Source organism: Chrysemys picta, chromosome 14 (assembly GCF_011386835.1).
Source record: "Chrysemys picta bellii isolate R12L10 chromosome 14, ASM1138683v2, whole genome shotgun sequence".
Taxonomy (NCBI): Eukaryota; Metazoa; Chordata; order Testudines; family Emydidae; genus Chrysemys; species Chrysemys picta.
In genome coordinates this window covers 26,044,200-26,066,400 of record NC_088804.1, presented here as the reverse complement: position 1 = coordinate 26,066,400, position 22,201 = coordinate 26,044,200, and the positions used below count along the sequence as shown (strand labels likewise).

At 42.0% G+C, this 22,201-nt stretch overlaps 1 protein-coding gene across 6 annotated transcripts in view; it reads right to left on the bottom strand.

The window, feature by feature from the left end:
• Positions 1-22,201, bottom strand: part of CHST8 (carbohydrate sulfotransferase 8) — a 278,075-nt gene that overhangs the window by 203,694 nt on the left and 52,180 nt on the right. For 3 of the 6 annotated variants that reach the window (XM_065567190.1, XM_005289919.5, XM_024104154.3), the window contains exon 2: positions 14,597-14,824. The exons of 2 other annotated variants lie outside the window; for them this stretch is intronic. Coding sequence is in view for 2 of the 4 variants with exons in the window: in XM_005289919.5 (XP_005289976.1) it covers positions 14,597-14,756 (160 nt within the window). In the remaining 2 variants the exon portion in view is untranslated. Of the gene's footprint in view, positions 1-14,596; positions 14,825-22,201 lie in introns of those variants that run through there. One more of the 6 variants, XM_005289922.5, reaches the window with a different exon arrangement.

The following is a 22,201-nucleotide window of genomic DNA, read 5'->3' as shown; positions in this document are numbered from 1 at the left end:
AGAAATTGTGTGACTGGTCTCCATTTAGGGCAGGGGTGGGCAAACTTTTTAGCCCGAGGGCCACATCTGGGTATGAACATTGTGTGGCGGGCTATGAATGCTCACAAAATTGGGGGTTGGGGTGCGGGAGGGGTGAGGGCTCTGGCTGGAGGTGCGGGCTCTGGGGTGGGGCTGGGTATGAGGGGATGGAGGTGCAGGAGGGTGCTCTGGGCTGGGACCGAGGGGTATGGAGGGTTGGAGGAATCAGGGCTGGGGCAGGGATTAGGGAGGGGGTCAGGGGTTCAGGCTCTGGGTGGTGCTTACTTCAAGCAACTCCTGGAAGCAGCAGCATGTCCCCCCTCTGGTTCCTATGCGGAGGCATGGCCAGGCCCCTCTGTGCACTACCCCATCCACAGGCACCACCCCCGCAGCTCCCATTGGCCTCAGTTCCAGCCAATGGGAGCTGTGGGGGTGGCGCTTGGGGCAGGGGCAGCGCGCGGAACCCCTTGGCTGCCCCTACATGTAGGAGCTGGAGCGGGGACATGCTGCTGCTTCTGGGAGCCACGGCACACGCGGAGCAGGACAAGCCCTGACCCTGCTCCCTGACTGGAGCGGGACAAGCCCCATACCCCGCTACCCAGCAGGAGCTCGAGGGCTGATTAAAACGTCTGAAGGGCCGGATGCGGCCCTGGGCCGGAGTTTGCCTACCCCTGATTTAGGGGGCTGTGTGCTTGGCTTATTAGCTTGCTATAAATACTTTTGCATTTCTTAACAAACAATAAAATGGGAATGTGTTGGGAGAGGGGGGTATAATTTCAGAAAATGCTTTAGTTACCTATTTTATCTTCTGAAACATCACCTAGGAGATATTCTTTCTCTGTGATGCAGCTCGATACTTCATGTAGCAAACGGCAGCACTCTTCCATAGTTCATTAAATTATGTTGTGGTGATCTTATCTCCACTGGGTCTCAATTAAGAAATGAAGCTAGTGCCTTTAGAGGAAATGACAGAGTACAATCAGAATATACTGAATATATAATTTGATCTGTGGAACCAAGCAAGAGGAAAAATGTAGTTGGCAAATGTGTAGACATGAAGAATGTGTCATCTCTCCAAGATGCACATGCCATAGTACCTAATTAGATTGTTATATTGTTTAAGAACATTTATTGCATTTTAAAATTGAAGTTGACTTGTTTAAATTCATTAACCACTGTTCTATAATAGTGAATATTATTTCCTTCCTGCTCCCCTTGTCTCCATTTTCTCACCCCTGGGAACTTTTAGCATACCGATTCTGGGCCCACAGTCTATTAACACTAATTTTGAAATTGCAGCAATTTGATTTTTGTGTTCTAATTTAATTAAACATTTTGCTCTTGGTTTTAAATATGTTTGTTTTTCCTTTTAACGTATTTTAATGTGCCTATCAGAAGTAATTTCCATGAATGTTTTTCTGCATAAAAAACAAACAAGGCTCACTTGCTAAATAATAACAAATGTGAAGGAGTAGAATTGGAAGAGTTACATATTGCAGATTAGAGCCACAGTCCTGCAATGAATTCAGCATAGGTAGACTCCTCTGCATGTCTATAGTTCCACTGACCACAGAGCCTGTGTGATTCATTGCACGGCCGGGGCCTAAGGATGTCAAAAATTAGTTGGTACTATGAGATCTAATGAAAAGCATCAACCTATTTACATAGAAATGAATGCTGGATGCCACCTACTTTACTAAGTGCAGACGTGGGCTCCACTTATGTATATTTCTTCATGTTTCATAGATTTTGAAGGCCAGAAAGGACAATTATGATGATCTAATCTAACCTTTTGCATAACACAGGCCCTAGACTCCCACCTGGTACTTCCTGTGTCAAGTTCATAATTTCTGGTTCAACTAGAGTATGCATTTCAAATTGAGATTTCTACATCTGTTCCCGGCTCATCTTTGTTTTTCTTGCCATACTAGCTACTCTTTTTCCTTGATATTCATGATAGAATTTAGTTCTCCTAGTGTTTTGCATAAAATTTAATAATTCCTTTGTACAGCACTATGACTGCATTTATTGCAATTTCATAGAGATAAAAAAAAGCCATAATGGACCAAATTTATATGTGGTGTAACTCCACGGAACTCAGTGGAGTTATCCCATTGGAGCTGGGATTGTCCTGAATGTTCTGTTGTACAGCACTGAACACATCAGCAGCATATAATAAATAATATCTGACTTTGTATGCTCTGGAGTAGCTTAATTGCATAGCTTAATTGCCATCAATAGCATGAGAATGAGCTGTTTATATATGCAGAACTTGCTGTGTCCCAGTTTTAATTAGGTAACAACTCGAGGGTGCTTCCTGTTTACAAGGTAATAACCATATCCTGAGCTAAATAAATGGAGACTATAAGACAAGGTACAGCTTTTAGTTTAATAGGTTATTAAAATAAATATACCTTGATTAATATTTGAGACAAAGCTGATTATTCATAACATTTGAATGGGTTCTTGGCTGGAGCTCCAGCCCTGCAGGGTATACTTAAGTGAGAATCCCATTGACCTCAATGGGAGTTTTGCCTGAACAAGGTTCTGCAGGATCGGGCCTTAAACAATTGCAGTGAACTACCATAAAATTGCAAGTCAATACGCTCTACAATATTCTTGTTCTGTGACTGGCTCTAACTTCAGTACAACACATAGATCACAGTATTTGTCCACAGACAAAAAAAAATCACCTTCATGAATATTTTAATGTACTTCTTTTTTAATAATCTGTAATTGTGCAGTGAGATTAATTCATTTCCCTGCATAATATAAACAGCCTATTTTTCCTTCATATTATTGTCTAAATACTGAAATAACTGCATGTAGAACTGCAAATGTGCATGTGTTGTTACATAAAGATAACACGAAGGGGTGAAGGTTACTCTGACTGCGGCCTCTAATTTTTTCCTCCCTGTGGCTAAACTTACGGGCATTATGCTACGCAAAAGTTTAACAAATCCCAGAACTAGGAAGACAATGTTCCTGGTTTCATTACAGCTAGAAATTGGCAAGAAACAACAGACAGTCTCATTCTTCTGGGGGACTGGCAAGGAAGGAGGTGTGGCCAAAGCTTCTGTGAGGTATGGTGAGCTAGTAAATCTTTTCAGCAACCTCAGCCAGCAGAGGTCATGTGGAGATGCAGATAAAAGGAAAGCAGCTCTTGACAGGTGAAACCCTGAGGAAGGGTGTCTTCCCTCAAGGTGAATTCCCTTCTCCAGTTTAAGGGTCCAGGCAGGAGAGATGTAAATTACACACATCCTTGCACCAGCATGGGGGCATCTGGCCCTTTGTGTACTATAGACAAAGCCAAATAACTAGGCCAATTGCTGTAAACAAGCTAATTATCTACCAGCTGAGAGATGATAAACAATTGTGTCTCCTCTTCCCCCTTGCCATGTAGACTTTTTGATATCTGCTTCTCTCCCCTGTCCCCCAACAAGTAGGGTTAGAAAATTACCTCATCTAGGCTTTGATTCAGTAAAGCACTTAAGCACATGCTTGAGACCCACTGCAGTTAATGTTTAAATCAGCACAGGCTTAAGTACTTTGCTGAATCAAGGTCCAATTTAACATGCTGTTCCCCACTCGTTTGCAGGGCACATCTTCATTAGATTTCTAAATGCTCTTTTTAATTAATGGGAACTTTGGGTGTACCAGGAATTCTGAATCAGACCTTCCATCCACGGAACCTTAAACAGACTAAATTCTTGGGATAACTGTCTAATTGTCACCACTGGAATTCAAGTGGGTCACAAGCCAAATCATGACAGTTTGGGCAGTTAAAGCTTTTTCCTTTCCTCATATTTTCAGCTCTAGGTTTCCAGTCTCATAAGGAGTTATTACATTACTAAATTAAAATAATAAATCCTAGATTGTCCCACGCAGTAAACAATGTCCAGTGCCTATGGGTAATGGCCAGACATTGTCATGCAATGCACCAATGAAAAGATAAAAGTAACCTGATTAGAAAATAGAACCACTTAAGAAAAGGAACAAGCCATTTCAACATGAGGATGGGAAATTTCACCCCAGCCTCTCCACTTCGCCATTCAAGTCATTCATTGCTCCTAAAAGGAACTTGGTGGCTCTTGGATTCATTAGAGTCTTAGCTCCTGGAGCAGACACCTGACTTCACTGTTGCCCCTGAATATGTACATCAGCTGCCCAGCATGCTTAACCTTCATCATTTTGAGGGACCCACAGTCTGAACTTGGGGTGCTCAACTAATGTGCTGCCAAGAGCAAAAGCACCACAAAGCCAGCCTCTGACAAGAGTTTAAAATTAAATGTGTCGTTTTCAATTGCGAGCCCTTGGGAAGCAGGCTCAGAAGCCCAACAGAGTTGACTTTGTGAAGATTTTAATAGACAGATTTTATCTGCTTTGAAGAAGAGGGAAGAAAATTTAGTGAGTTTCTGAACAGAACCAGCACAAAATAGTATAATGGCCACGCTCTAGCAAGTCTCCTCTGAATCACCACCAGCACCTCCTGCAGTGATTCATTACAAAATGGGACAAAGATAGGGTTCCGTCCTGCAAGGTGCTGAGTATTCTGACCTTGATCCTGCAAAAGACTTTAAGCACATGAGTAGTCCCAATTAACCAATTAAGCTTATCCCCTGCTATAGAACAAGCTGCCCCCCTTAAAAGAGATGGAACTAACATGCCATTTGCTGCCATCACATAGTTCAGTCTGCTTGGGTGTTCTACCCCTTCTCCCACCTTGCATCTGTCCTGTCTATTTAGAGTATTTTGGGGGCAGGGACCATGTACTGCTCTGAGTTCGTACAGTGCCTAGCACAATTGGACCTCATTCTTGGCTGGCTCTTCAGCACTATTGTAATAATAATTCAATGGGACTACTCATGTGCTTAAAGTTAAACCCAGGCTCAAGCACTCTGCTGGGCTGAGGCTAGAATGTTCAGCAGCTTGCAGGATCGAGCCTGTAGAAAATACAAGTGGAGACAATTCAATGTATTGTATAAATCAATTAGAGACTTACCCACTGAAGTTGGGTTTTAGATCCAGCCCTAGGGAGTAATAAATCATTATTAACTTCCAAATGAAAATCTACTATTTAGTTAGACAAAATGACAATCGGCCATAACCACTACTGATGTAGGACCTACACAAAATCAATTATTTGGCCTCTTCTGCTCCCCTCATTGGTGCTAAAGCAATAGTTAATCGAGACTGACGATCCAGGTGTACAAACAAAACAGTAATAGAAAAAAAGAGCCGCTTTAATTTCAAGCTCCACTAGAAACGTGAAGGGAAAATGAATGTTTATCAAATGAGAAAGGGTGACCCTGATGGAGGGATAAGGTTTTGTTGAAGCTTTTAGGAGAAAGTTAAGAGCACTGAGAAATGGAAACAATATAAAAAAAATGAAAATGGCACAATTAGAAATACACTTGAAAATGTTTTTAATTTAGTTACGATTGTTTAAAATTATGTCCACATGTGAAACACAGCTGAATTCATTAACTGCGGACAAATGGGAGGAAACTTCCTTTCACTACCACATTGTTTATGCAAATTATACAAACTCTTTTTTTAAAAATAAAAATGTAATAGAGTGAAAATTAAGGACTGTTGATCAGCTTTTGTAATTTTCTGTAACTTCTCTTGAAATCTTTGGAAAGGGTCTTTAGAGGATGCCGGGGGATTGTTTAGAAACCTGCTTTCATAAAGCCGTCATTCTTACATTTTTCTGACACATCACAGCATTGTCGATTTTGCCTGTGTCATGTTGCCAAGCACCATAACTGAATGCAGCTCAACTATGGCAGGTCGCTTTTGATTTTACCCGACATAACAAAGAGGTGTCAATTGCTGAAGGCTTATAAAAAACCAAACCTTTAACAAGTCAGTTTCTAGGAGTCAGTACGCACAGCAAATGGCGGCGGGGGGGAACCTGCGGAAGCTGCAAGTTGAGGGCTTCAGCTCAGTTCCAGCATACTGGCTCTCCAAGAGCTAAGCCGTATTTGATAGAAAATTACAAAAATATTAAGCACTTTCCTGAGATCACATTATGAGTAACTGCTGTAGTTGTCACAGGGTGGTTATGGAATCAGGACTGAGAGGAGGTGACCAAGTGACCATGAAGGTGAAGGCAAGTGGTCTATGAGACAATTTCTCTATTGTGTTCCACACAATGAAAACAATTGGGAATGCCTGCTCTGGGCTCTAGCCTGCATATCTCCTGTTTAAAAACTCTACTGTCAAAAAGTATCAAAAAGATACTTACTTTGTATCTATTTAACCAACTTTATGACCCTATTGTAGATAGCAGCTGTGTGGGAACTGGCACAACTTTGCTTCAACATCTAAACGGGGTCATAGTCAGTCAAAACCAGAACCATTGCTAGAATCAAGGAAAGAAGATGAATCATATCCACAATGGTGTGTAGACTACAGCATTGCCAGGACTAGTGTTTCACCTCAATGCTGATGCGTGTAGGTCTTTCTCTTTCAATCAGAATAATAGCAAACTGATTGGAACAAGATTTAAAGGCAGAAAGGAAGAAGCTTCTTACTATGGGAAAATCTCAGTCAAAGATGACTAAGGCAGAGAGAAGAAGAATGGCAAATGTGGCTGTATAAGGTGCATCCATTCCTTGAACTAATTCCATATATTTACTATTACTGCCTCTTCTGGTTAAAAAATGTAGCCTGGAGTACATTCATCTGATATACAGTCACCAGATTATTTTGCATATGGTTTGGATGGATGCTGTTAGTATAGAGGCAGGTTAAATTTATACCAGAGAAAAGTTGTAAACTGCAGCCACATTAGTTTTGAAATTATATTTTATTTTCAATTGCATTGTCATGGATAAAAAAATTTCTAGTATGACTAACAAGTAGTGCAATGTACAGTAGGATAATATTATGGAAATGCACAGTTATCATGGAGTGATATATGCAGGACTGTAATTTGTAAGTAACAAGGTGTAGGTGTGTGTGTGTGTGTGTGTGTTCTGAATAAGTGATTAAGAAAGAGAGAATTACAATGCGGCGGCAATATTGGTCTTTGCTCTAAGGCTGCCGTGATATATAGTCAGACTGCTGCACTATGGCTCCCCTGTGCACTGATTTTTATTATAACAATTACCCTCTCATCTTCCCCCCTCTCTTTTCCCCTATCTCCACTGGTGAAGCAGAAAATGAAAATAAGGCAGTATTGTGTTGTAAGATTTGACTGGATGAAGCAATGACAGTACAGTTACTGCACAGACTCAACGATTCTGCCAAGTTGTATGGTTCTTGGGCTTGTTTTTGGTAGTTTGTGCCTGGTAGCTATATTAACTAACTATAGTTAATAGTGCACAGCAGTTTTCATTCTACCCCCCATTTGCACATCTTGGTAACTTTTTGGGATGAATTTTCCACACTCAATCTGTTTCTAAAGGTGTTTGTCTTCTGACTTCACTTTCCAGAGGAAAAAGCTTTCCATAAAGTCATAGATGCAGTAGTTGGTTCAACTTTACAGCAGTGGTCCTAGTATTGATTACCATAGTTCTGTCGCCAGGCCATTGACTGGCTCTTCCAGAGTTCACAAATTTTTAGCCCAGTCCTAAATTTTTAGCCTCAGTTTCATTTAGATTAACTGCATTGACTCTCACGTGACACAACAACTTAGTTTTTCCTAGTTATGCTTTCCCGTACCGCACTATCACAGCTGTCCCAGATTTGAGTTCTGACTAGTTTTAAGGGTCTGAAATAAACATTGTGTGCCGGCACTAACCACAGTGTTAAGGTGGCATTATATCAGCTTCTTCATTATAAATCCCAGTCTTTGGGGAGCATGTCATTTTCTGAAGAGGTTTACTGCTGAGTACAGTAATGATGGATAGGCCGTCCTGCTGGCTCATTGTAAGGCTCCAAGACAATGAGAGCAGTGGCAATTACTGAATATTTCACACAAATGTAAAATCTTTCAGTGTTTAATCCCCCATCATGGGCAGGGGATTTATATTTGTAAGTCTTGCTAGCAGTCAGGGGAATTTAACATATAACTTGCTTGTGCACCACTAGGAAAATGTATCTAGATTTACTCCAAAGTTTCCTTTCTGCTAGCAAGAGTCATAAAGGCACCCTTTAACTGTTTAATAATAATAATAACAAGGGCCGTTGATTAATTGTAGTGAACTCATGTGATTAAAAAAGTTAATCGAGATTAAAAAAATAATCACGATTAATCATAGTTTTAATCGCACTGTTAAATAAGAGAATACCAATTGAAATTTATTAAATATTTTGGATTTTTTCTACATTTTCATAGCTATTGTATTCTGTGTTGTAACTGAAATCAAAGTGTATATTATTTTTTATTACAAATATTTGCACTGTAAAAATGATCAAAGAAATAGTATTTTTCAATTCACCTCATATAAGTACTATAGTGCAATCTCTGTCGTGAAAGTGCAACTTACAAATGTAGATATTTTTGTTACATAACTGCACTCAAAAACAAAACAATGTAAAACTTCAGCGCCTACAAGTCCACTCAGTCCTACTTCTCGCTCAGCCAATCAGTAAGACAATTTATAGGAGATAATGCTGCTCCCTCTTGTTTACAATGTTACCTGAAAGTGAGAACAGGCATTTGCATGGCACTTTTGTAGCCAACATTGCAAGGTATTTATGTGCCAGATATGCTAAACGTTTCTATGTCCCTTCATGCTCTGGCCACCATTCCAGAGGACATGTTTCTATGTTGATGACGCTTGTTTAAAAAAAATGTGTTAATTAAATTTGTGACTGAACTCCTTGGGGGAGAACTGTATGTCCCCTGCTCTGTTTTATCCACATTCTGCCATATATTTCATGTTATAGCAGTCTCGGATGATGACCCAGCACGTTGTTCATTTTAAGAATACTTTCACTGCAGATTTGACAAAACGCAAAGAAGATACCAATGTGAGATTTCTAAAGATAGCTACAGCACTCGACCCAAGATTTAAGAATCTGAAGTGCCTTCCAAAATCTGAGAGGGACAAGGTGTGGAGCATGCTTTCAGACGTCTTAAAAGAGCAACACTACAGAACTCGAACCACAAAATAATAAAATCAACCTTCTGCTGGTGGCATTTGACTCAGATGATGAAAACATGCGTCGGTCCGCATTGCTTTGGATTGTTATCAAGCAAAATCCGTCATCAGCATGGATGCACGTCCCCTGGAATGGTGGTTGAAGCAGGAAGGGACATATGAATCTTTAGCACATCTGGTACATAAATATCTTGCGATGCTGGCTACAACAGTGCCATGAGAACACCTGTTCTCACTTTCAGATGACATTGTAAACAAGCAGCGGGCAGCATTATCTCCTGGAAATGTAAACAAACTTGTTTGTCTGAGCAATTGGCTGAACAAGAAGTGGGACTGAGTGGACTTGCAGGGTCTAAAATTTTATACTGTTTTATTTTTGAATGCAGGTTTTTTTTTACATAATTCTACATTTGTAAGGTTTCAGAGTAGCAGCCGTGTTAGTCTTTGTACATTTGTAAGTTCAAAGAGATTGCACTACAGTACTTGTATTAGGGGAATTGACAAATACTATTTCTTTTGTTTTTTTATAGTGCAAATACTTGTAATCAGAAAGAAATATAAAGTGAGCACTGTACAGTTTGTATTCTGTGTTGTAATTGAAATCAATATTTGAAAATGTAGAAAACATCCAAAAATATTTTTAAAAATGGTATTCTATTATTGTTTAACAGTGCAATTAATTGTGATTTTTTTTTATTGCTTGACAGTCCTATATTAATAATTAATAATGTAATTGCACTTATATATAGTTCCTATCAGCAGAAGTTCTCTAGATGTATAGAAGGTTTGCAGAGATTCCATGACAGGGCATTACATTTCTTTACTTCCTCCATGACCATCTAATTTTCATACCAATTCTCAATACAGGGCCCCCTGCACCTGACGTTCAGCATAATAACACTCTCCATAAAAGCCCATTAAGTGTCTATCATAAGTGAAGTTACTGTCTCTGTAATGACCAGAGAAATATGTATTGAATTCAGTGTATTGGCTTGGGAAATCTGTTTTGTCCACGATAAATGGCTGTCTGTCACAGCCATGTCTGTTCAGAGTGAAGTGCATTACATAAATATAACTATACAGACAGAATATTTGTCAATCAGCAAAAAAGGCTATATACCCACTATCCAGGGCACATATACTTTGTAAGCATTGGTTTCCAATAGATAAATGTAATCAAGGTTTATATGTTCACAGAAGCCAACAGGATGGGATTGTTTCACTCGAAAGATCAGAAGAAAATTGTAACTAATGTTGTGGAAAATTACTTTGATATTGCTTTCTCAGTACAGCATCACAATTAGGTAGCAATGTGAAGCACGGGGAAAGAATAAATGAATAGTAACAAATCAACACAAACAGCTACTGTCAGGCGTACTTTGCTCAGTGAAAGTAATGTAAGCATTACTTAAAGTTTTATGACTGTAGTTTTATACTGGTTTAAATAGTACATCAAGGTTTTGCCATCATGCTTGCTTGGACTAAAACAATAAAGAACAATTTCTGGAAGAGACAGATAAAACTAAAGTACCAACATATTTTTATTAATCTTGTTTCTGAAGTTACACTATTCCAAATTAAAGACGACTGAACATATTAGCAGTGAGAAATGTCTGCTTGGTCAATGCAAAATTCTACGGTGCTTCTTTTTTTGGGTGAAAAAATGTTCTTTATTGAATTTCACACAGCATTGCAGATGAGATTGTAAATGCATTCAGCTACATAGTAACTACCTGGGAAATACAAAAGCAAAGACCAATAAACAAAACTTTGTCATATAGAATCTGTTGGCCTAAATAATATAACGACACATACATTTATTCAGTTCTATTGAGGGACCAATTATGTAAGCAAATTACAGCAATATCCTGTCTCTAAAAGAAACTAATATTTTTAAGAGCTATTCTGAGGGAGGGAGGGAAAACATCGTTTTAAGCACACCTGGTGTTTCTCTCTTGACTGATTTCCATAGAACACAGTGCACAATAAGGAAACATGGTGATTCCTCTTTTAATGAAATGAACAGTGTCTTTTCTATGTTCTACCAAGTGCTTATTGTGCTTTAGGGACAATTGCCCTGATTTTCAGTGGAGCTGGACATGTGAAGCTCCTGAGTCTAGTGGCAGCTGAAGATGCCCTGCATTTCTGAAAATCAAACCATGTAACTATTTTATAAATATCTTTCTCTCAGGGGGTATGCTCTTCTCTCCATCTAACGTCCATTAATGTAAATGGGAGTTGGGTGTGTGAATCAAGCAAGAGATTAGACAATTTTGGAAGTAACAGCCCCCCTTAGAATAGTCTATTTTACTACAGCAGGGCCAGCTTTAGCAGGTGCGGGGGCCCCACCCCGGGACGCGAATTGTCTCGCGTCCCAACCCCACCCCGACTCCGCCCCCTCCCTGCCCCATTGGATTCCTCCCCAAATCTCTGCCCTGGCCCTGTCCCAGCCCCGCCCCTCCCTGTCCCATTGGATCCCTCCCCAAATCCCCGCCCTGGCCCCGCCTCTTCCCCAGCACGTCGCATTCCTCCTCCTCCCCTGTCCCTCCTAGGCTTGCACTGATCAGCTGTATGGTGGCACAAGTGCTGGAGGGAGGGGGGAGAAGCAGGACGCGGCTTTTTTTTTTTTTTCCTGCTCCGCCAGCAGCCCCGGACGTTGCGGGGCCCTCTTAGGTGCGGAGCCCCATTCCAGGGAATCAGCTGAATCAGCTTAAAGCCGGCCCTGATACACAGGACCCTGCCCATGAAAATCTAGTAAATTATTGAGATAGTTTCATCTCTGAGGATGCTTCTGTTCAAACCTTGATTGGTATCTCAAGTGTAAACGGGTTGGGCCTCATCCTGTTCTTTATGTCTACCTCAAAAATCATTTCATAGTTGGTCACAATCAGCAGTCAGTGCTTGAGAAGCTCATGATTGGAAGAACAATGATCCAACAGGTCAGGACTAAGAGGCAATGGTAGAGAAGCGTGGGAAAGCTTACACAGGGCTAGTTGAAGCCAGTGCTGTACAGTTCTTGACTTTCATAAGTAGAACGCAAACCAACAATTTTTTTTTTAATTATGAAATTCTGATGTCCAACAGGCATCAAGAGCAGATCAATACTGCAGGTGTAACTCCCACCTAGTGTGCTTGTTGCATCTATTTTTGTGTGTGCAAATAAAACCCCATATTTGCTAGAGTCAAAACTTTTCCACCTGGAACGTTATATTGTACACCCGAGGATTGAATTTAATCCCAACAGGCTACAGAAGAAGAAAATTTTCTTTTATTTTAGAGGGAGTTGTCCAGGGTTATTGTGGAATTAATTTTCATGCACCTACATATTCTTTCGAAATATTTCATGCTTAACACGAGTTCTGTTTATTTAAGGAAAAGTTAATTACAAATGTGAATACTTTTCACAGGGGATTTTGTTATTGTCGTAGTACAGAATGAAAGCAGAGCCTTGCTACTTAACAACCCTATTTTGCAGACATGATCTAAGTCTTAGAGAACTGTGTGATGAACATTGCCATTTGATTGGAGAGTATGCTGCTGTGATGGGTTAGTTCCCTGGCCACAAACCCTTTCACCCTTGAGCCATCTCCTCCACATCTCCAGAGCTTAATCCCATGGAGGTCCTTCCACAGGGAAAAGGAGAAACATTGCCATGTCGGAGATGCTGTCCCACTGCTATATCTGCTGTGGTTTTGGCTCATCCTCCATTTGCAGAGATGACATGACCCAGAATTAGAGTTTGTTACACAGACTTCTTTTTTAATTCATATAATATTAGGAAATAACTATAGCATATCTGGTTTTCTCCTATATTACTAACAACAGTGGGTCATCTACTTTCACTGTAAAAACCAAAACATATTATTAGGTGAAGAATACAAGCCCTTGATAAGCTACTTTGTGTCTAGGTATTGCAGGTCTGCAAAAACTGTGGGCCAGTTCCTACATTCTGTGTATCCCCAACTAATCCAGAGAGCTGGGCTATTACAACGAGCACATGTCATAATCTGTTTCAAATGTTTCTTCTTATTGCCCTGTTCTCTTTCAGATGTGTACACGCAGCTTTCATTAACTTCAAATGGATTTATAGGCACATATCTTAGAGCAGAATTTAGCCCATTATGTCAGTTCAATGTGTAAGTTGTTTTGCATGTAAATATACAAAATTATATTAAAAAAAAAAAAAGTGACGTGACTGGCAAATCCTCCACTTTCAATCAATTGCACAGTTTTGATTCATTATTTCCACAGTTTCGGCTGAGTGGCTGCTTTCAAAATTAGAGTGCAATTGGTCTAAATAACAAATATATTAATGTTTAAGTATGTTTGATGATACAGAGACAAGCACTTAATAAGCCTGGATGCAGAGGGTAGCACTTAATGTAATGACAATTACAGGATTCTGTGTGTCAGGGTGCAGCTCCTTTAACATGATAGCAGTATTTTGCCTTTAAAATACACAAAATATTACCAACTGCACATTAATTGTGACAAGCAAACAGAAATAATATTTAATCAAATGAACACAGTATAAAAGAACACAATGGACCAAACTCGGCCCTCTGTTATACCAGAGTGAATCTAGAGTAACTCCATTGGCATCCCTCTGTCTAGGATTTTATACGGCTTACTGTATGCTCACCAGTGAGGTATCATATGTAACTGAGGGCTTGTCTAAATGGCTCCATAGTGCAGGTTACAGGGGTTCAAGCTGCAGCACATATTAAAGTATTGCTCTGTAACTTCCCCAGGTAGACCCTGCTAGTGCTAGTTAAAATGTACCTACTTCACATTAACATAGTTCCGACTGGTGGATGTTTTAGTTCACACTAACAGGGTCTACAATGGGGCAGTTACAGAGAAACACTTCAGTGCATGCTGCAGCTCTACATGGGGGCATATGGGGCAATGTAGACAAGCCCTTTGTCAACATGAATCCCATGCTTATATCTGTGCATACCTGTCAACTGTCCCTCATTGTGAAGGACATCACTCATTTTAGTCCCAAAGTTACCTACTTTCCACAGAGATATGGACTCCTCAAAGTCTCATTGTTGAAAATTATTACATCAGAAATAACGAATCATGAGTTATTCACACTAAAGTACTGAATCGCACAACATTTTCAGTTTCTTGAGTAACTAATTTTCATGTGTCCCTCATTTTGGGTCTGTCTCTCACAATGCACCCCACTGGGCAATGGCAAGTTGGGAGGCATGTATCTGTATGGGTGAAGTGAGTGGAGTTATTGTGGATCTACACCAGTGTAACTGAGAGCAGAATTTGCCCCAACTCAAGCTGACATCCTTGACAAAGCAAAGATTCTTGCATAACCTGCCATTCTTTATTGAGTCTGATTTTTAAGCAAGATTTATTTGAGCAAATATTTAGTCCCACGGTTGGCTTATAAAAAATGAAATATTAGTCCCAGAGAACATTTATGCTCACATCACTTTTGTAACGTATGTAAAGAGTGTCAAAGATACAGGACAAAATTACTGGATAGAAATTGGAATGCTAACCTGGTGTCTGCTGATGAACTATGTCTTCTGGATCCTGCAGATGAATGAAGACGACAAGTCCCGCTGCTCCAAACAGCAAGATGAAGGAGAACATACACGTCAGCCTCATAATTATTGTTCTCAAACCAATCCACTTTTGACCCAGGAAAATGAACTGCATGCAATCTCCAAGACACACTCTTCACTCATAGTCTCATCTTCTCAGCTGCCATTCCATTATAATACCATCTACAAGAGGTAAAAAAATAATACACCCACATACAACATTTATTTTTCCATATCCCTTTGTAAAGGCAGGTTGATTTTTTTTATTGAGAGCTAATAGTTGATCTACATATCACCCCAGTGAATCTAATTGCACGTATCTGGTCAATTTCTTCCCCATTAGTTTGTTTTTAATAAGGTATGTATCACTTTGTGTTTTCCTCTTGTTTAGAGGAAAATGTGGAATATAAAAAAAAGTATAATTTGGGGAAAATGATCATACACTGGAATGTACTTGCACAGAAACCCCCTTTTAACAGCCTGTTTGCTCCAACTGAAGCATGTGTCACTTTTTATTTTTCACTTGTTAAACAATATGAAAACATAAAGGGTGACAGTGTGGGGAAAATGATCGCATGAGCTGCATCTTGCATAGAAAACATGGAGAGAATGACAGAAACAGTTTGCAGGTTTCTGCATCATTCAATAGGAAAATGAGTTTTCTAAAACAGCCTGTACTGTAGACCAAATATGCATCCCATTTATAAATCTAGGTGGGCATATTGACCTAAGGAAGCTGTGTGTCCTAAGAGAAGTAATGACCCAGGTGCTTGGGTCATCTTTAACTGGCTTGGACAAAACACCCAGCTTGGACCTGGCTGGCATTGGCAGGACCGTGGACTATATGAACTATTAGCTCATTCCTTCTCTAAGATCTATGAGAGAGTTTATGGGCTCAGCTCTGTAAATACTACCAGGCATAGCACTTATTACTGTATGTAATCCCAGTGAAATTTGGAATGGGGCTAGTCACAGAACACACTACAGTTGGTACTAAAGCCCCAATTCAACAAAGCACATAGGTAAAAGACTGAAATCAATGGTACTACTTGTGCTTAATGATAAGCACAAGATTAAGTGTCTTGTTATTTCAGCATTTAAGCATCTGCAGATTCAGACACCATGATCCTGCCTAATATATATATAGTTAAATAGTGATGATAGCTGGGTGAGACAGGGATTGTAGCTTGGCGATTTACCTAAAATTTCAACCAGAAAGACTAAATGGAAATGTTTACACTAAAACTAAAAAAAAATGGGAGGGAGGGGAGAGAAGATCCAAAAGAATGCTGTTGCATGACTAAACTCCAGGGACAGAGGACGAATACACTAGTGGTGTTATTTGTAGAATGGTCTTCAGCATTGTTATATTTCTTAGAATAGATCTCTTTCTTAGGAATGTTGTTTTAATTTTAGATTCCCATTGTATTATTTAGGGAGCATGTCATAACCCAGTGTTTCTCAAACTGGGGTCGCCGCTTGTGTAGGGAAAGCCCCTGGCGGGACGGGACGGTTTGTTTACCTGCCCCATCTGCAGGTCCGTCCGATCATGGCTCCCACTGGCCGCGGTTCACTGCTCCAGGCCAATGGGAGCTGCTGGAAGCGGCGCGGGCCGAGGGACTTAGTGGCCGCCTCTTCCAGCAGCTCCCATTGGCCTGGAGTGGCAAACCGCGGCCAGTGGGAGCCGTGATCGGACGGACCTGCACATGGGGCAGGTAAACAAACCGGCCCGGCCCGCCAGGGGCTTTCCCTACACAAGCGGCGACCCCAGTTTGAGAAACACTGTCATAACCAGTAACGTTTTATCCTTTCCTGATTCTGCTGGGGACAGTTTAAGAGAACACACAGTTATCTCTATTAGGATTTACAACACAATGGTGTGCCTAAATTTGAGTTTTACAAATCCCATTTTGAGCAGAATGAGAAAGCCCTTAGCAAATGCTGACTTCCAAAACAACTAGAACCTTGTTAAAAAAAAGATAAATCTAGATCCCGCTCCATTTTTTTCTGATTTGTTTAAAAGTTGTTATTCAAACTAAAAACAGAGTCAAAAGTCATAAAGGACATCTCAACATTCCTGTGAATACACCTATCTTATTAATATTATTTAATAATTACATTATATCATATATCCCAGAGGCCCTGTTCAGGATCAGGACTCCATCGGGTCACATCACACATTGTCCTCTCAATATGCAACGTTTAATGAAAGCTACAAGCGACATGCACATATACTGAAGGGAAAATAGACCCTGATGATTATTTTATCCCAATGAAGGTCTGTTAAATTCACCATAAGCGAATAAAGAGGGAGCCAGGGAAAAGGGGGAAAAAAGAGTAAACCACCTCTCAACAAAAACATAAACCTCAAAAGGTTCTAAATTATGGGTTTGGGCTTCTCCCATCTTTACTTTCCTGTAATTATTTTTTCACTCAGTTGACTTTAATTAACTTGCTGTAGGCTTGTAAGCTTGGTGAATGAGAACAATTTTTTATACATGGTAGCAAACGGGAGATTGAAAGGGAGAGAAGAAAATCCCCCTGCTGAACTAAAAAAGTGTGAGTACTAATCTTGGGGTGAGTGAGCTTGTTTGACTGTGGTTTTTTTCTCTTTCAGGTTATTTTAAATGTACAGGGTCAGCTGGGATTGTGTGTTTGGGGACTATTTGAGCCTTGTTCGATCATCTTTGATCAGCCCAGTGATCACCCTCCCCCTATGCGATTAATGAGGGAGTCAGGCTGGCAAGGAGAGGCCTTAAAAGCCAGAGGCTAAGTGACCAAGAGGAGTCAGCGAACAGAAGAGTCCGTAAGAGAGAGTCATAATATAATTGCTATGGTTAGGAAAGACTGCATCGCTAGTGCCAATGCTGCTCCTGTCTCCTCCACCTGTATCCAGACAGAGAACCTGACCATGGATGCCTCTACCCAGATTCTGGTGTGGATTTGCAGAGACTGTGGCCTGCATTTCCCACTCTCAGAAAGCCAGGTTGCAGGGACCAGCCAGCGTGAGAGGTACCTGCTGGTGGAATTTCTTAGGAAGCAGATGGGAGAGCTACAGGTGGAGATGGCTAGGCTGAGGAGCATCTGTGCCCATGAGGAATTCATTGAGAATATTCATATGGAGATGTCCAAGGCTGAGGAAGCTATCCAGCTAGAGGGAATTGCTGTCACGCCCCCAGGGGAGGAGAATATGGCTCTGTCACAGGGAGGACACTGGCTACTGGTTACTTCTGGCAGTAGGCGGTGTTTAACCTCTACTCCCAACCCACCCACCATAGTGGTGAAGAACCATTATGCTGCCCTGGAAATTCCACATTGCTTGTGGAGCATGAGTTATGCTCCACAAGCAATGTGGAATTGCCCCCAAAAGGTGGAGGAGAAGCCATGTACCCCCAAGGCTGGAAAGATTGTAGCCGCCACTCCCAGGAGGAAATGTAGGGTAGTGGTGGTTGGTGACTGTCTTCTGAGGGGGACGGAGGCACCCATCTGTCTCCCTGACATGGCATCCCAAGAGGAATGCTGCCTGTCAGGGGCCCATATCCGAGAAATCACATAGGAACTGTTGAGGATCATCTGGCCCTCTGACTACTACTCCATGCTACTCATCCATGTGGACTTTAATGATACTGCGAGGTATGACCGTGAGCAGATCAGAAGTGACTACAGGGCTCTGGGAGTAAGGTTGAAGGAGTGGGGGGCTCAGGTGTTCTCTTCAATCCTTCCAGTCAAAGGTAGGGGCCCAGGCAGAGACAGATGAATCCTGGAGGTGAATGCCTGGCTGCAAGGTCATGGTGTCGCCAGGAGGGCTTTGGCTTACTTGATCAATGGGATGCAGATCAGGGAAGAGGGGCTGCTAAGTAGAGATGGGGTCCACCTATCAAGGAAGGGGAAGAGCATATTTGGATACAGACTGGCTAATTTAATGAGGAGGGCTTTAAATTAGGTTCAAAAGGGGCAGGAGACAAAAGACCACAGGTAAGTCAAAAACATGGAGTCCTGGGAGAAGGGTTAGAATCTGGGAAAAGCATGGGTTGCTATAGCAAGGATAAGGGAGAGACAAGAGAGAATATATGGGGAAATCAAATCAGTATCTTAACACAAAAAGTATGGGGTATAGGAGTAATGGTCTCAAGTTGCAGTGGTGGAGGTTTAGGTTGGATATTAGGAAAAACTTTTTCACTAGGAGGGTGGTGAAGCACTGGAATGGGTTACCTAGGAAGGTGGTGGAATCTCCTTCCTTAGAGGTTTTTAAGGTCAGGCTTGACAAAGCCCTGGCTGGGATGATTTAGTTGGGAATTGGTCCTGCTTTGAGCAGGGGGTTGGACTAGATGACCTCCTGAGGTCCCTTCCAATCCTGATATTCTATGATAAGCAGGAAGAACTAGAAATGCTAGTCACTAAACACAACTATGACATGCTTGGCATCACAGAGACTTGGTGGGATAATACACATGACTGGTACATTGGTATAGAAAGGTACAGCTTGCTCAGGAAGGGCAGGCTGGGAAAAAAGGCTAGGTGTTGCTTTATATATCAGAAATGTACACACTTGGACTGCGTTTGAGATGGAAATAGGAGACAGACTTGTTGAAAGTCTCTGGGTAAGGATAAAAGGGGTAAAAAACAAGAGTGATGTCATGGTAGGAGTCTACTGCAGACCACCTAACCAGGAAGAGAAGGTGGATGAGGCTTTTTATAAACAACTAACAAATCATCCAAAGCACAGGACTTGGTGGTGATGGGGGATTTCAACTACGCAGACATCTGTTGGGAAAATAATACAGCAGGGTACAGATTATTCAACCAGTTCTTAGAGTGTATTGGAGACAGTTTTTTATTTCAGAAGGTGGAGAAAGTCACTAGGGGAGAGGCTGTTCTAGATTTGATTTTGACCAATAGTGAAGAACTGGTGGAGAATTTGAAAGTGGAAGGCATCTTGGGTGAAAGTGATCATAAAATGATGAGAGTTCATGATTCTAAGGAATGGTAAGAGGGAAAACTTCACAATAAAGAAAATGGATTTCAAGAAGGCAGCCTTTAGCAGACTCAGGGAGCTGGTAGGTAAGATCCCATGGGAAGCAAGTCTAAGGGGAAAAACAGTTCAAGAAAATTGGCAGTTTTTCAGAGACACATTATTAAGGGCACGAGAACAAACCATCCTACTGCGTAGGACAGATGGGAAGTATGGCAAGAGACCACCCTGGTTTAACTAGGAGATCTTCAATGATTTGAAACTCAAAAAAGAATCCTATAAAAAGTGGAAACTAAGTCAAATTACAAAAGATGACTATAAACAAATAACACAGGTATGTAGGGACAAACTTAGAAAGGCCATGGCACAAAATGAGATTAACCTAGCTAGAGGCATAAAGGGTAACAATCATGGTTGGTGGGTATAATAGGCCAGGGAAGGCGAGGCTGCTGCCGCCAGCGGACACCTGTGCTGCGGTGGCTTCACCCCTTCCCCGAGGCCCCTGCTGCTACTACTGCCCACCCTCCATCTCCACCCCAGGTCCCCACTGCTCACTACGTTGATACTTCTCGGGGGCGGGATGCAGACATGGTGAGCAAGCGGTGGGCACGGGGATCTGGCAGGGAAGTGTGGCAGCTCAGACGGGCACTGGGGCCACTGGCTCTACCCAGCACTCAGGCAGGGGGCAGTTTGGCCTGGCACTGGGGCTGGCCCAGTGCTCCAGGGATGGCTCGGCTCAGCCTGGCCTGGCCCAGGGCCAGCCCAGCACTCAGGCAGCGGGAAGCGGTGCGGTGCTGGGGCCAGACCGGCACTCAGGCTGGGGGGGGGGGGGGGAGTTGACCCGGTGCTGGGACCAGCCTGGTGCTCGGGGGGAGGGAGGGGCTGGTCTGGGGTGGGCAATCCAGGGCTCCTCTGGTCATGGGGGGGAGGCCCCTCAGGGCTCTTCCTGTTATGGGTGGTGCCTCGGGCACAAGGGGCGGGGCCGGCATGCTAGCCTCCCCAAAGTGGGGATCACCTGCCACCCATGGTAACAAGCAAACATTCTACAAATACAGTAGAAGCAAGAGGACGACCAAGGACAGGGTAGGCCTGTTAAGGGGTGGGGGGAACAATAACAGAAAATGTGGAAATGCTGAAGTGCTAAATGACTTTAGTTTCAGTTTTCACCAAATTAAGCAATCAATTTGCAAACATCTAGAAGATAATAAGGTGATAAGTAACAGTCAGCATGGATTTGTCAAAAACAAATTGTGTCAAACCAACCTGATAGCTTTCTTTGACAGGATAACAAGCCTTGTGGATAGGGAGGAAGTGATAGATGTGTATATCTTGACTTTAGTAAGGCTTTTGATACTGTCTCATATGACCGTCTCATAAACAAACTAGAGAAATACAAACTAGATGGAGTTACTATAAGGTGGGTGCATAACTGGTTGGAAAATCGTTCCCAGAGAGTAGTTATCAGTGGTTTACAGTCAAGCTGGAAGGGCATATCAAGTGGGGTCCCACAGGGATCGGTTCTGCATGTGGTTCTATTCAATATCTTCAGTGATTTAGATAATGGCATAGAGCATGGGTCGGCAACGTTCGGCACGCGGCTCACCATGGTAAGCACCCTAGCGGGCCCGGCCAGTTTATTTACCTGCTGACGTGGCAGGTTTGGCCAATCGTGGCCCCCACTCGCCGCGGTTCGCCATCCCGGGCCAATGGGGGCAGCGGGAAGTGGCGCGGGCCGAGGGATGTGCTGGTCACAGCTTCCCACCGTTGCCGACCCCTGGCATAGAGAGTACACGTATAAAGATTGTGGACGATACCAAGCTGGGAGGGGTCAGAAGTGCTTTGTAGGATAGGATTAAAATTCAAAACGACCTGGACAAACTGGAGAAATGGTCTGAAATAAATAGGATGAAATTCAATAAGGACAAATGCAAAGTACTCAATTTAGGAAGGAACAATCAGTTGCACACATACAAAATGGGAAATGACTGCCTAAGAAGGAGTACTGCGGAAAGGGATCTGGGGGTCATAGTGGAGCACAAGCTAAATATGAGTCAACAGTGTAAACATGACCTATGACCTATGAGGGAAGATTGAAAAAAATTGGGTTTGTTTAGTCTGAAGAAGGGAAGACTGAGGGGGGGACATGATAACAGTTTTCAAGTGCATAAAAAGGTGTTACAAGGAGGAGGGAGAAAAATTGTTCTCCTTCATCTCTGAGGATAGGACAAGAAGCAACTGGCTTAAATTGCAGCAAAGACAGTTTAGGTTGGACATTAGAAAAAACTTCCTGTCAGGGTGGTTAAGCACTGAAATAAATTGCCTAGGGAGGTTGTGGAGTCTCCATCATTGGACATTTTTAAGAGCAGGTTAGACAAACACCTGTCAGGAATGGTCTAGATAATACTTAGTCCTGCCTTGAGTGCAGGGAACTGGATGGGAAGACCTCTCGAGGTCCCTTCCAGTCCTACGATTCTATGCTAGATATGCATTCCCTAGGCCTTTCTAAATCCAGTGTTTAAGTTGCGGAAGCACAAACTCTGAAACCAGTTATACACACAAATGAAATATACTTGTTGGAAAAATACCAA